Raw genomic sequence first — 14,821 nt, 5'->3', positions numbered from 1 at the left:
GCATAGTCCCTTTTAACTTATTAATACCAAGAATTTATAATATCAATTTTGTTTATAAAAGGAAACATATATTGTTTTATATATTTAAAATGTTTGTTTGTTATGTCAAGATAGTATTTTCTTTCAAGTTAAGATAGCCTAGATAGTTTAAAGTCAAAGTTTTATTTCTAGTTTAAGGCATCTAACCTGGTGAATGAAGATTCAAAGAGATTATTTAGTGAATTTGCATTAAAGTTTATAAATTAAAAATAAAAATTATATCATGTCTTTGTTATTTGTTGGCTTCTGATTGGAGAGATCTGTTAATTCCTATCACTTATTTAAACTATTCCAATCATAGTATTCAGTGGCATTTTAATTTGCTGCCAAGAAGCAACCTATTTGTCAACTGTTTCTTTCCAAATAATCTTGAAACCTTTTTCCACTCTGAAAATTCTTTAAGTTTGTCACTTCCATCTGCTAAGATCTGTGAAATTTTTAGACTTTGCAGGATAAATTAATATTTTGTAATTATATAAGATTAAAATAAAATCTTTTCCTCAGAAATCGAAATTTTTTCTAAAATGTCACGTGGAAAATCTATCAACCAAGCTCTTCAGTTTTAAATCATGATTGATTTTTATTATGACTCCCCTAAATTAGTGTTTTACATCTATTAAAAGTTCCGTTTCAACACTTTGCAATTTTTGCAACAAAATCTTTACTATGTTTAGCTAATATATAGCTATACATAGTATAGAAGATTTTGCTGCAAAAATATAATAATAATTGATAACTTTACAGATTTGATAAGATGAAGACCCCAGCTGCTCAAAGACGTTATATCCTTGAAGAATCCCTTAAGTTCCACGAGTTTAACTTTGAAGTAGATGCTGAATTGCAGTGGATTAAGGAACATATGCCTGCTGCAACATCTCTGGTTCTTGGGCAAAATTTGATAGATGCCCAAAATATGTACAAAAAACATCAGGTAAGTACTTAGAATTGTACTAGAATATCTTAAATTACTCATTAAGTTGAGTTATAATTTATTGATTTATAGCTATTGTAGTTTCAAAAACAGGAAATTTGATAAATGCATAATAGTTATATTTGACAACATTGAAGTTATCTATGGATATGCTTGCTGAAAATCCCTCCATAATAACAATATATTGAAAGTTTCTCTTTATTAAATTATCACATTCCTCCCAGAAAATTTTTTGATAATTAAAGAAAAGTGATTTCTAATTAGCCTTTTAAAATATTAAATAGTGAAAAATTTTAATTGTCTTAAGAGCCTCCCCATTTATTTTTTTAATTCTCTTGTATATCTCTTTGAAGTTGATTGAACTTGTGATATCTTTAAACCGAGATATAGGTCTGAAAAATATTTGGAATCTAATGTACCAAAAGATAAATTAGTAGTTTTTATAACGAAAAAAACTACTAAATATGGTTATAGATAATATTTTTCTTTACATTTTATTTTCTATTTTTTACATATATTTTTTACCTTATGTGTTCTATTTTGTTTAAATTTTTTTTGAGTGCTCCTCACCCTACTGTATTGATATATTTTGCTTTGGCTATATTGATACAATATTAGAAAGCACTTCTTTTTTGCGTATATTATCGTGTGAGCTGACGAAGAGATTATATCTTTTAACTTTTTTGTAATCTGGGCTTATAATTTCTTTAAATAAATATTTTATTTTTTAATAATCTTTAATAATTTTTCTCTATATTTTTAACATATATGTATATAAAAATCACTCACTGGGAAAATGAAAATAATATTATTTTTTTAATCTCCATCTATCTTTTTTAAAATGCTAAGTTTAACAAACATTCATTTTCATTAGAAACTTGAAAGAGAGATTACTGGACATCAACCTATGATCGATAAGACCTTGTCTTCAGGGCAATCACTCATGGACCAAAAACACTACGCAGCAGATTCCATAAAATCTAAATGTGTTGAACTTCAAGATTCGTGGAAAACACTCTTGGAATCTGCATCAGAAAGGAAGAAAAAGCTTGAGTTATCCCTGAAATCACAATCCGTTAGTATAACTTCTTTGTTCTTTTTCCTCAATTATCCTTTATTGATTGGTGCTATTTCTAATAATAAACAATATTGATATTTTTATTTAATGTTCTTTTTGCTAAATGAAACACTATGTTTTTTTTCCCCCTCAGTTTTTCTCAGAAGCTAATGAAGTTGAGTTGTGGATGAATGAAAAAACTGATGTTTTGGAAAGCTCTGACTATGGAAAGGATGAAGATGCAGCAGTGAAACTTCTCACTAAACATAAAGTAAATTCAATGATTTATTTAGTTACTTTATTTCTTAGATATCCACTTATTTAATCCATTGGTGGTTTAGCAAAAGGACAAAATTGGGAGAATGTTTATTCTCTATTCACCATTTTCCTATATCTAACAACATTGAAAAAACCGGTTTTGCTATGCAGAGAAGATAGCAGGTTAAAATATAACTTTTTTACGTGAAGAACCATCTGTGAAAATAAAATTTTAAATATGATTTTATTCAGAACAAATGACTGTTCACGTAGTGTTTCTGTTTTTGGTTAAAAAGGCTAAAAATCTCTAATTGGTCATTTTTCCATAAAAAGCATTTTTTATTTAGTTATCTTTTTTTTTTATAAACTTTATTATTTTTAATGTTAAAGCCTGTTTTAGTATACAATAGAGGGTTTTATATCAGGGGGTTTCTGGAACAGCTATCTAAATTGAAATTTTTTTTGCGAAAATTTTTTTTTTTTCAAATTGATTTTTAACTTATGAAGCAGTTATTATGCATTGTAAATTTAGTTTTGGTCATTTTTTTAAAAAAGAAATATTTTTAATACTTTGGAAACCTGCAGTTGTGTGTGCACATTCTTGTTTTCATCTCCAAATTGTTTTAGTGCAATCCCTTCAATTCTTGATTTGTTGCAATTATTACTTAACTGTTAAATGAGAGAATTGTTAATTGTCGCAAAAAGTATTTTGAATTAAAAATAACCTTCTGTAAAAGATAATAACTTTGATTATGATTATTAATACTTTTGTTTAATCTTGAAAAAATGATCTTTATATAATACAAAATGTTAAATTTTTTTTATTCACTTATATTTCTTGAAATGCCCCAAAATATTTTCCATTAATGTAAAACAGCTTGTTTTCAATTTCAAGTACTGCCGGTTGTACATTATGATTTTCTGTTGCTGATATAATTTAGTGTAGTGGAATCTAGTTTAGTTGTATCAATTCATAAAACTAAAATTCTTGAATGTTTTATTTTAATTAGTTAAAGTCATTAAAAATGTTTCAAAGTGTCTTGTTCTATTAACATTCAATTTCGACTCTCAATAAATTAAAATTAAGATGTAAAGTTTTTTAAATAAAAAAAAACAACATATTCTATGTTTCTTACAACCTATAAATCATATTTTACAGTAATGTATATTATGTATATTTTCCGGTTATTTATATTATTTATTATAACTATATTTTACAGTAATCTAGTTCTTAGTATTTTTTAAACCTTTGCAATTCAACAATAAATTTGAATGCCCTCTTTCTTTTTAAAAGAAAATATTGTAAACAGGAGTTTAATAAAAAAAAATCTTTGATACAATTTCACACATTGAAATTCAATGGAATTCTATCTGTGATCAAAATTGAACTTCACATATAGATTAAATGTAGCAGTTGATGTTACAAAAAACTGTTAGATCCTTTTATTCTTTGATTAATTTTCATTTTACTTTTTTGTTATTTCTGTTAAGAATACTAAAGATTTCTTTCAGACACTTTTTTATTCCACAAAAAATAAAAAATGTTCACTTTTGTTATTAATATGACTGAAACCATAGAAAAAGTTCAATACTTTTTAAAATCATCAAATTAAGTTAACTACTAAATTGTAATAGTACATCAAAAGTTTCAATTGTTGATTAATTTTGAGGATCTATTTATTGATTACTAACTTAGATAATCAATATTTCTGAATAAATTTATTACCATGAATTTTTTTACTATATTTCAAAATATCTTTTTCTTTAAAGACTATTTTGATTAACTTATTTCATCTTAGGCTCTTGAACTGGAGATTGATACCTATTGTAGTTTAATCACAGAAATGGGACATCAAGCTCAAATAATGATAGATTCCAATCATCCTGATTCCAAAATCATAAGCAATAGAATGGTAAGTTTTCAATACTCATTAGTTTTTAGTGTTAATAAAAATTTTCCTCTGAATAATATTTAATAATATTATTACATTTATTCTGAATAATATATCAATAATGTATTAAATAATGAAACTATTTAATTATGCTCATATATAATCAACTATTACAATCTTTTTATTATGACTTTTTTTTATTACTTCATTAATTTTTGTAGTAGTGTAGTTACAATTTTTGATAATTATTCTTCTTCTCTATTTGTTTTTCAAGATTATTTTAAGCAATAAACTTAGTAAATGATTTTTAATCTTTCTTATATGAATATTGTTCAATATGAATTTAAAATATATCGGTGTGAAGTTAAGTTTTTTTTTTAATGAAATTTGTTACAGTACCAATTAGTTACTTTGGGCTTTTAAGTTGATTTTATAATTGGAAAACTTAAAAACAAGTTATAAAGTATATGTGATCCTAATACTTTCAAAGTTATTCTAATCTCAAAAAATATCTAAAAACAAACTAAATTTATTTTTAAATTAATTTTGTATACTTAAGTTATAATGATAAATAAAAAAAATTCTGAAATTTTGGGTGTACTTAAAAAAAAAAGTTCTGAATTATTTGTAGTCTGCTTTCTGAATTAATTAAATTTAATAACTGGAAATATGATGAAATATCTTAAAACATGTATAAAAAATATATAGGCTTAGTATTTCCTTTTATTTTTTAGCAAGTTGTGAATCAACAAATGAAGAATATTCAGAAATTAGCTAATATCAGGAGGCAAAAGCTTATAGAATCCAAGAATTTACATGAATACTACAGGGAGAGTGATGAACTTGAAAACTGGGTGAATGAACAAATGTTGATGGCCAATTCAGAAGATTATGGACAAGATTATGAACATTTACTGGTAAATTATTACCTTTTCTCCTATTTATTTTTTTTTAAAAAAAACCATGATCATGTTTTCATAATTCATATTAATTTCAATAATTAATTTCATATGATTTAAGTTGAAATACATTTCTCAAAATCTCATTTAACAGGAGACTTGGAATTTTTTTTTTTTTTTTTTTTTTTGTGTGTTACATTGTGTTTAGGTCCTCCTATTTAATTTTCTGAATTGTCATTTAGTCAAACTTTGATCTCAATTCTAAGTGTCATAATTTTATGTTTACTGCAATAGCTCTAAGACTTTTTTTAATTTATATTTTAATGCTTTCATGAACTGCAATGAATAATATTTTATGTTGAATGATAAAAAAAAAAAAAACTGTTCTGCGTAAAAATCGACAAAACAGTAAACATATTCAGTAGATGGCATACAGCAGTATAATTGGGTGACATACAGCTTTGTTAATGCTATAAACCTCCTCAGTGAAGGGTCATAATTATTATTTTGTGTCCTAATTGTTATCAGGGTCATAATTATTATTTTGTGTCCTAATTGTTATCATGGTCATAATTATTATTTTGTGTCTCATTACTGAGAAGTTCATTTATATAAAGTATTAATCGATTTTATGTCATTTTTAAAAATTTTTATTCATTATGATGCATTCAATGGTTTCTTATTGATAATAACAGCTGGCCACCCATCCACCTACTATTTTATGGTTTGATTTTGATTACATTATAGAATACTGCTTTCAAGTTGTTAAAAGGAAAATGCAGTCGTCAAATAATTTTGATATTCATATGTTTCCTACAATAAATGCTGTTTCTTAATGCATCCAACTAAATTTAAAAACAGTGAATAATGCTAGAACTGTATATTAATATATCAATAAGTATAATGCCCAAATTATCTAAATATTACTGACAATTTGAAACTCTGATAAAAATGATATGATGTATGAAATTGATGCGCACAATTTGCAGTAGAAATGATGTTTATCGCATAAGTTTGTGCTGTTCTTTTCTTGCGCATTTGTTAACTTCAGTTTTTTATTCAAATTCACAAAATTTTTATGTAGTACAAAAAAAGGGAAAAAGTGCAAATTTGTAGCAATAAATTTGTGTCAATGTACGATTGCTATTATATTTCCTGAAATATTTTTAATTTTTCAAGACATTATAATAATAATAATAATAATATTGTAACCTCTGTTTTTTGCTGGTAAATGATTTATATTCATTGCTCTTACTTTAAAAAGAAATATTTGATTCCATTTTTAGTTACTACAATCCAAATTTGATGATTTCAAATTACGTGTTGAAACTGGATCAGAACGATTTAATCAATGTGAAGAACTGGCAAAAAAACTTATCGCTAGTGACAGTGGATATTCAGGAAAAATTGACCAAAGGCAACAACATTTAAGGTAAAAAAAATTCCTATTATATAAACTAAAACAAATTTCATTGAATTTGCTTATTAATAACTTTTATTTAACATAGTTGAAGAGTAGATAAAAAAATTATAATTGTTTACTTTCTTTGTTATTGTTTCTATTGATATAAATTTAAATTCAAATACATTGTTTTCCATTAAGTGGATAAAAATTATCTTTGTTTTCTTCTTATCTTATAATATTTATTTTTTTAAAAAAAATATGCATATAATTATTATTTTTATGCCAATACACAACACAAAAAGTGTGAAGCCGCTTAACTGTTTCAGTTTGCATGTTTATGTTTGCCTCATAAATAAGGTGAACTGCGATGCGGGGAAAGAGGTTTAACTGGTTCTATTATAACAAGCTTTGTTTATGTTTGAGAGAAAGAAAACATTTAAGCACACTTTAGAAACGGTTTTTCTTTATATCCAAAGCAAAGATGAGGAAAATATTTATATTTTGGCTTTTAGCTCAGTTAACAGTTAACTTAGCTGCAACACAAAATGAAAATTTGACTAGTTGTCCATTGTCGAATGAAACTATATTTCTATTAAATATTTTGCATTATCATCTTAAATATTTTAGCTCTTCTTTAAAATTTGATCTCCATTTGTTAGAGAGATTTTACTTTGAGTGAAGTATTCCATTAATATTTATTTTTGAGGATTTTTTTAGATATATTTTAGTTGTACAATATCTAATTATGGAATTTTATTTAATACACTTTTTTAACGTTATTTTGCAACTTTCAATATTTGTTAATAATAAAACTATTGATTTTAGGCAATCTTGGTCGGTACTGCTCGATACGATTGAAGCAAGGGATCAAAAGCTGCAGGCAGCCGGAGAAATTCATCGCTTCAATCGGGACGTTGCCGATGCTCTGTCTAGGATACAAGAGAAATATGCCAGCATATCTGATGATTTAGGACGAGACTTGAACAGTGTACAGAATTTAATTAGGAAACATGAAGGGTTTGAAAACGACTTGGTTGCTTTAGAAGCTCAAGTAAGTTTACCCTTTTTTTTTAACATTTCTTTTAAAATGTTTCAAGCATGTTGTCTCAACTTAGTTTATTTCTTAGTTGCAAATATTAGTGGATGACAGTGCTCGATTGCAAGGCTCTTATCCGGGTGGCAATGCTGATCATATATTAGAACAACAAAATATTGTGATTGAGAACTGGAACACCCTGCAAGAAAGAGCAGCTCAACGAAAGATTGAATTGCAAGCATCATATCAGCTGCAGCGCTTCTTGGCTTCAGTAAACACATTTTGTCTTAAAGTTATGCACCTATATAAATATTTATCGTATAGTGTTGTTTAAACTAAATTTTTTTTAAAGGTACGTGATGTAGAAAACTGGGCACTAGGTCTTTGCTCTTCTTTAAAGACCGAAGAAAAAGTGAGAGATGTCACCAGTGCTCAAATGTTGAAAGCTGAACATGAAAGATTAAAAGCTGAAATTGAAGCAAGAGAAGGAACTTTTGGAACCATTGTAAATGCTGGAGAAGAAATGATCGAAAATGGACATTATGCTCATGAGGAAGTAAGTATAGTTTTTTTAAAAGTATTTATCATTAATAAGTGAACTTTTTAAAGCCTCAAAATTTTGCAAAAATCAAAGGGTCGATTTATAGATTAGTAATAAAGTCAGACATTCATTGATGGTGAAATATCGACACCTTATTAACAGTGAGATATATAAATAACTCTGTACCAATTCAGTCATTACAAAAACTATTTTTAATATGTTATTTATAATTACTTTTGCATTTTCTCGCATATTTTCTATACATATGAATGTTATTTTTAAACAATTCTTTAAATTACCTTGAGAAAAAAAAATTAAAAATAAGAAAAGTTATGACAGTTTATTCAAGAGTATTTTTAAAAAAAAGTAACATAATGAATCTTTTAAAACATACCATAAATCTGCTAATTTAAAGCTTCCAGAACATCACCTGTGTCAGATTCAATAACTTTAGCAGTGTCCTCTTAGTACAGATCTCACTCGGCAATGAATTCTACTTCATATTTTGAGTTCCACAGAAAATCATCATCATCACCATAGTTGGCCAGGCGGCCAATAGACAGTTAATTTATTTGATTTAATACTATGCATTAAATATTGTCGAGGCTCATAATTAATGGTTGCCTGATGCCACGAAAATTTGACTTGAACCGCTATAAATTAATTATCAGTTGTACCTCCGGACCAGCAATCAGTGTGAAAGGATGCAGGGTTGCCACTCCACAGGGAAAACCTTTAAAATATAGGGAATTTTAAAATGACCTAAAATAACAGGGAATTTAGATTTTTTCTTTACAAACTGAGAAAATAGAGGGAATTTTATTCTTATTTTCGTCTTTTAAAAAAAGGATGATAACCATACTTAACTAATTTCATTAACTGTAGCATTATTTAAGTATGTTCAGCTCTTCTTTTGTTTTTCCAGCAATTAAAACTGGTATAGCTAGATTAATATAGGTCACTCAAGAGAACGATGATTGTGTGTTTCTTACTATATTGTGTATAAATGTACAGGAAAAACACGGAGAATTTTTCTTCAGATTTAAGTGGCAATCATGTTAAATCATTAATTTTTATTAAATCATAATTTATCATTAATGATTAAAAGTCACATAAGATCAAGGCCACTGATATGTAATTCTTAGAGAAGTCTTTGTATGAAACTCGAAACTTATAGTTTTGATTTGTTTATATTTTAGATTCGTGAACGTTTAGACCACCTCCTTGGCATTCGTGGTGATCTGCATACTGCATGGCACAAGAAAAAGATCTACCTTGATCAGCTGTGTGACTTGCAATGCTTCTTAAGGGACGCAAAACAACTGGACACTCTGAGTAGCCAACAAGAGGTTTGTTTTTGTACTAGATATGTTTCAAGACACACTTAAACTTGTTTATAATTCATCAGTTTTTTTAATTTATTAATTTTATAGACAATAGTAAAAACTTTTTTTTTCAGAATCCACATTATCAAATCTAACATTATTTGCATCATTAGAAGCATTGGTATTAATTTGAGAGCATAAATATGTGTGATTCTGAACTGTTTGATTTTCTCTCATTTTAACGTTTTAGCAATACTGTTTTTTACATAGTCATGGTAAAACTTCTAACACGTAAAGGGTCGTAGACAATTTATGTCACTCTTGGAAAATGGGGAGAAATCATAACAGAAGGGGATAATTAAAAATTTGGTGACTGAAAGTGATATTTTGGTTAAAATTAAAACATTTAAAGTCAGCAGTTTAAATATTATTTTATTATTAGTTGTTTTATTTTTCCATATTATTTTAAAATTTATTTTCCATGAAAATTAGTTCACATCTAACAATTTTAACTCACAAATCTCACCTAGATACATAGTTATAGTTTGAACAATCAGAAATATGATTATATATTTTATCATACATAAATAGAAATTGTTAATTGCTTTGTTTATGAACTACTAATATATGTTTATGTAATATAGCATGACAAAAGGGAAAAGTGAAGTGGGACACCATCTGACAAAAGTGTGGATGGCGGTCAAGAATATTTGAAAATGTGTGACATCATTTATGGAAGTTCCCTAAAATACATAGATTATTAGAAATGTGGAAAAATTATGTGCGATTGTATAAAGCTAAGCACAGACAGAGCTAGGGGTTAAAATTCGTTGCAAGATTCCCAAGTTACTACTTCCGATCGATTTTTTACACCTAAGCTTGAAAAAAGATGCCATCAAATATTGTTATGCTTGTAGTGTTTACAATATAGCATGTGCTTCCAATTTAAATTTCAACAAGACAAGCAACATATGAATTTGGAAGGCTCTGCAAGCATGCTATGACCTGCAAGATGCAACCCTAAAAATTACTAACAGTGCTATTTTACCCAAATATAGCCAAATAAGGGATAACACTCAAAACATGGCAAACCTTAAACTTTATTTATGTTGTGATATTAATTTTCTTCAATTTGGCTCACAACCAGTTAGAGTTTATAAGTTACAGGAAACTCTTATGAATAATAAAATTATGCATGAATTTTAACTTGAATCACATTGACAGAACTTCCTGGAATATTAAGTCTGTTCACGCATAGCCTCATAAGCATAACATATGCTGAGGGATACATTGGAAGTTTTCTAAATTTCTTCCGGATTTAGGAAGTTTGTTATTGTTTACATTCAGTCAACCATCCATAATCCCAACACCATTATTACTCTTAACATGTATTTTATTTGCAGGTTTACTTATCTAGTTCTGATGTTGGAAATACAGTCGAGGAGGTCGATGTTTTGGTTAAGAAACATGAAGCATTTGAGAAGCTACTTGCCACACAAAATGAAAAGGTATTTTATTTATGGCTATTTCATTAATGGTTATAGAAAAAAAGAATGAAATGAAGGAATGTGAAGATTTGTTTTATATTTTCCTTGTGTTAATAACACACTTTCTTAATCAGATTTATGTGAATTATTTTGCATCATTTTTTTTTTTTTTTGAATTTTAAAATTGATCTAGTCTTTATTTGAAATTTCAGTTGATCTCACTTCAAGACCATGGAGAAAAACTTTTGCAGCAAAATCATTTCGATTGCGAAACGATTCGCACGAGAATGTTAGAAGTGACCACAAGGTATTCTTTTTTCTTGTTTTTAAAAATCATTTTCAACTAACTGAAAATAACTAGAATCTTGAATTATTTGAATTCATTGTGTTACCAGCTTAATTACAATTTGTGTTTCATAGCTTTCAAATGTAAATGTGGCTTTTTTAATATTTTTTTATTTGTCTTGCATAATAGTCTTTAAACCTTTTTTTAGGGTTTCATATTCCCAAATACCGTTTATTTCTGATATAAGTCCTTCTGAGAATACGCTTTTTATTTAAAAAGTTCACCCAAAATTCAAATCTGGTATGTTAACAGAAGTAAAAAAATAAGGCATACTACTCTTGGAAATAAAAATGTACCTCATCACCTGTAACAATGGTAGATCTAGCAACACTTGCACTGTGTGTAAAGAAAAGCATTGGCCTTCTGAATTCATAAATAGAAAGTTAAAAAAATAATAAATTCGTTTCAAATTCTTTTTTTTATGTGTTTCTTTTTTAATTTTTATATTTAGGTATTCTATTTTAAAACTTTTATTATCTGTATTTTTATGTCTTGTATGCATGCATTTTCATAATGTTGCAGATTATCCTTAATGCACAAGAAAAGAGAAGTATTTCTGTTGGTTATGTGCTCTTAGATGATGTCTTCTCTATTATATATGATTCTAAGCCCCCTTAATCTTTCAAAACATTTCTAAAAGTTCTCGGCTTATATTCAAAATACTACAGTTTTGAAGATAAACACCATTTTCTGCGGTTGTGTTTTGCTTTTATGTGTTAGAATTTATGTCTTCCACTTCAGTCAATGTAGTTTATACATTACAGTATGAAATGTAAAAACTGAATTGGGCATTCTGAAACTCATTTTTTAAGTTTGTGTCTAATGATAATTGTCACATTTATTAATTTCATAAATATCTTTTATAGGAGATCAAAAGTTCGAGACCTTAGTAACCTTAGGAGGCAAAAACTTGCTGACAGTCTTCTTTACACACAATTTACAAGAGATGCAACAGAGGTAAAGACAGTTTTTTTCATCGGTATTGCTTTGATAATAGATTTTTGTTCATGAAAAAACAATTAAGAAATAAAAGAGGATAAAAATACTCAGTTGGCTGCATTTTACTTTGGAATCCATAGTACTTATTCCCACCAGGTTTAAAAATGACAAAATCTCTCACCAGATAATTTTTTTAATGAAGAGAAATATGAATAACTAACAAATAAGGTCTTAAAAGTGGAGATGCTATAGTTTGGATTCTAGAAACAAGAATCTATCCTTTTCATTGTGTCAAAACACAAAATAATTGAAGAAAGCAGCTCTGTGTGGGAGCTCTGAGGTGAAGTGATACTGAAGCGCTTGATTTTATTCCTGTTCTTTGTCAATCTTATAAAAGTTTGCCATTTTCCTTTGCTATTGGATTAATAAAAAAAAGTGTTTTAAAAATTTTTTTAATTTCAATCTCTTTTATTTTGCATTACATGGATTTTTAACTAAGTTTTGAAGGATTGTTACAATAGTGTGTTTTCTGTGATTTAAGGCCGAAGCCTGGATAGCTGACAAAAAGAAATCTTTAGAGTCTGAACAAGATATGAGTCAGATAGCAAGTCTAGAGGATAAAATGAGAAAGCTTCAGAAACATCAAGCATTCCAGGCTGAACTCTCTGCTCATGAAAGCAACATTCAAAATATAAAACAGGTGTGTTAATTACGTTGAATTAGTGTGTGAATTTATCAAAAATATATTTAGTCATAAATATGTTTCTAATAAAAGAGTGAGGTCTATTATTTGGTATTTATTTAATTATTTTTAATTTTATAAGAGAAATTATTTTAACTATTTATGTACTAAACCTTGTTACTCATAAATTGACCTAACAAAAAGGATATTGTTATAATATGTGATGTTTTCCTCCTTTCTTAACTATAATTTGATGACATTAGAAACACATTATGACATTTGGAAGAAATCTTAATTTTCTATATAAACTAAAATTGTTGAATAACCTCCTTTTTTAGCTTGTGAGAGTGATTTTTGATATAAACCCAAACCATTCTTTGTTACATATCTGTGAAAACACAGTTGAGCTTGTGAACATTTTGGAAAATATGTGTTGCAGCACCCCTTGGACTCCAGAAATTGGATTATTTCAATCTGTGAAATTTGCATGATTTCATTTGTGGTCATCGTACTGTGCGGCTTTGAGGAGAACTGCTCCAGACTAAAAGTCTGCTGCTATAGTAACAAGTAAGAGGACATTTCTAATAGGGGTGCAATGGAGGAATGAAGGTGTTGATCTATGCCAAGGTTAAGACAAAACTATTCACCACACTCTCCTATTTGAAGTGACGTCCTCATAACCATAATACGCGCCATGACTTGAGTCTGATGTCTGGAGGAGTTCTCCTGAAAGCTGCACTGTAGGTTTAAATCCAGTGGCAGAATTTTTTCGAGCTTTCTGCGACATACCTCTCTAATACTAATATCTTTCTTCAAGATACTTTTAGTAATAACAAATGTAGTTGCTAATTTAAAGTAACAGAAGCATCAACATCAAACAAAACAACAGAAAAAAAACTTTTCAGATAAAATGAAATAATATTTTTAGTTGAATATATAATATTTTTTTTATTCTAATAGTATGACCGATATTCTCACATTTTTTAGGGGAAAACACACAAATTATTTCCTTGTTTGCATTTTGTACATCATCACAATAGAAAAAAAAAATTGTGAAATCCGTAGCACTAACTACCGAAAAAAAAAGATCGAAAATAATCGGATTCTTAAAAAAGGGTTACAAAATGCCTGTTTTCTTTTCAAGATTCAGTTGTTGTAATAAATAATATCGTATTAAAAATGTAGGATTTTAAAACTAAGTGGAAATCAATAGTAATATTTGTGTAAAAAGTAGAAAGAAAATTTCTTCATGTAGAAAAATCATGCAGAAAAGAAAACCAAATTTTTTTACTTCATTACTATTTGTTTTTTATTATTCTCAAATGAGATTAGAAAAATCACAAAAAAATTTTCCACTCCGGTGCACGAAAAAAACATCTTTTGAATATAAATCTGAAGAAAAGATTAAATCTTTTGAAAATTTCTGTAGAAAAGACTTTTTATTAGGAAAAATCTTTCTTCAAGAACTCTGTAACTTTCTGTGACAATGTCGCTGTTTCATCATGTTTCTGCCACAGGGGAATAACAAAATTGGTGGAAAATTTAGTTTTTGTTTTATGTGTATTATATCTTTATAGGTTTTTTTAGTTTTTAAATTTTTATAATAGCCTTGCTTCAATTACTTACAAGATTAATAGTTTATTCAATAACTCATAATTCTTTAGTGTACTGAGTAATTTTAAAATATAACACAGATATTAACACTTCCCAGCTGATTTCCTGCAACTTTCTATTATGTAAAACAAAAACAAAGTATATCATCATCATGGAACTGAAATAATAATAATTGAATGAAGATTTCTTTTATTTAAAGCATATCCACATAATTGTTAGAATGTTTATATAATATTTTTTATTATATGTATGTTAAAATTGACCACATTACCATAATCATGACATTGATCATGAAATTTTGAAGCCTTGCAACAGGCTGTTGTGGAAATGTTTTATTTTTTATATATGTTTATGTAATTTACTGGTCATA

General features: G+C 27.4%; 1 protein-coding gene across 2 annotated transcripts in view; it reads left to right on the top strand.

Moving 5' to 3' along the window:
- Positions 1–14,821, top strand: part of kst (spectrin beta chain, non-erythrocytic 5 kst) — a 194,958-nt gene that overhangs the window by 138,963 nt on the left and 41,174 nt on the right. For both annotated transcript variants that reach the window (XM_087161839.1, XM_071181673.2), the window contains exons 37-50: positions 784–970; positions 1,845–2,045; positions 2,182–2,298; positions 4,085–4,198; positions 4,912–5,094; positions 6,363–6,508; positions 7,307–7,532; positions 7,609–7,788; positions 7,870–8,073; positions 9,258–9,407; positions 10,787–10,891; positions 11,083–11,177; positions 12,083–12,173; positions 12,697–12,855. In XM_087161839.1, coding sequence (XP_087017965.1) covers positions 784–970; positions 1,845–2,045; positions 2,182–2,298; positions 4,085–4,198; positions 4,912–5,094; positions 6,363–6,508; positions 7,307–7,532; positions 7,609–7,788; positions 7,870–8,073; positions 9,258–9,407; positions 10,787–10,891; positions 11,083–11,177; positions 12,083–12,173; positions 12,697–12,855 — 2,158 coding nt within the window. The remainder of the gene's footprint in view (positions 1–783; positions 971–1,844; positions 2,046–2,181; positions 2,299–4,084; positions 4,199–4,911; positions 5,095–6,362; positions 6,509–7,306; positions 7,533–7,608; positions 7,789–7,869; positions 8,074–9,257; positions 9,408–10,786; positions 10,892–11,082; positions 11,178–12,082; positions 12,174–12,696; positions 12,856–14,821) is intronic.

This window comes from Parasteatoda tepidariorum, chromosome 4 (assembly GCF_982258835.1).
Source record: "Parasteatoda tepidariorum strain Cologne lab strain chromosome 4, Ptep-v5.0, whole genome shotgun sequence".
Taxonomy (NCBI): Eukaryota; Metazoa; Arthropoda; class Arachnida; order Araneae; family Theridiidae; genus Parasteatoda; species Parasteatoda tepidariorum.
The sequence above is the reverse complement of the archived record's forward strand: the minus strand, read 5'-3'. Positions and strand labels throughout refer to the sequence as shown.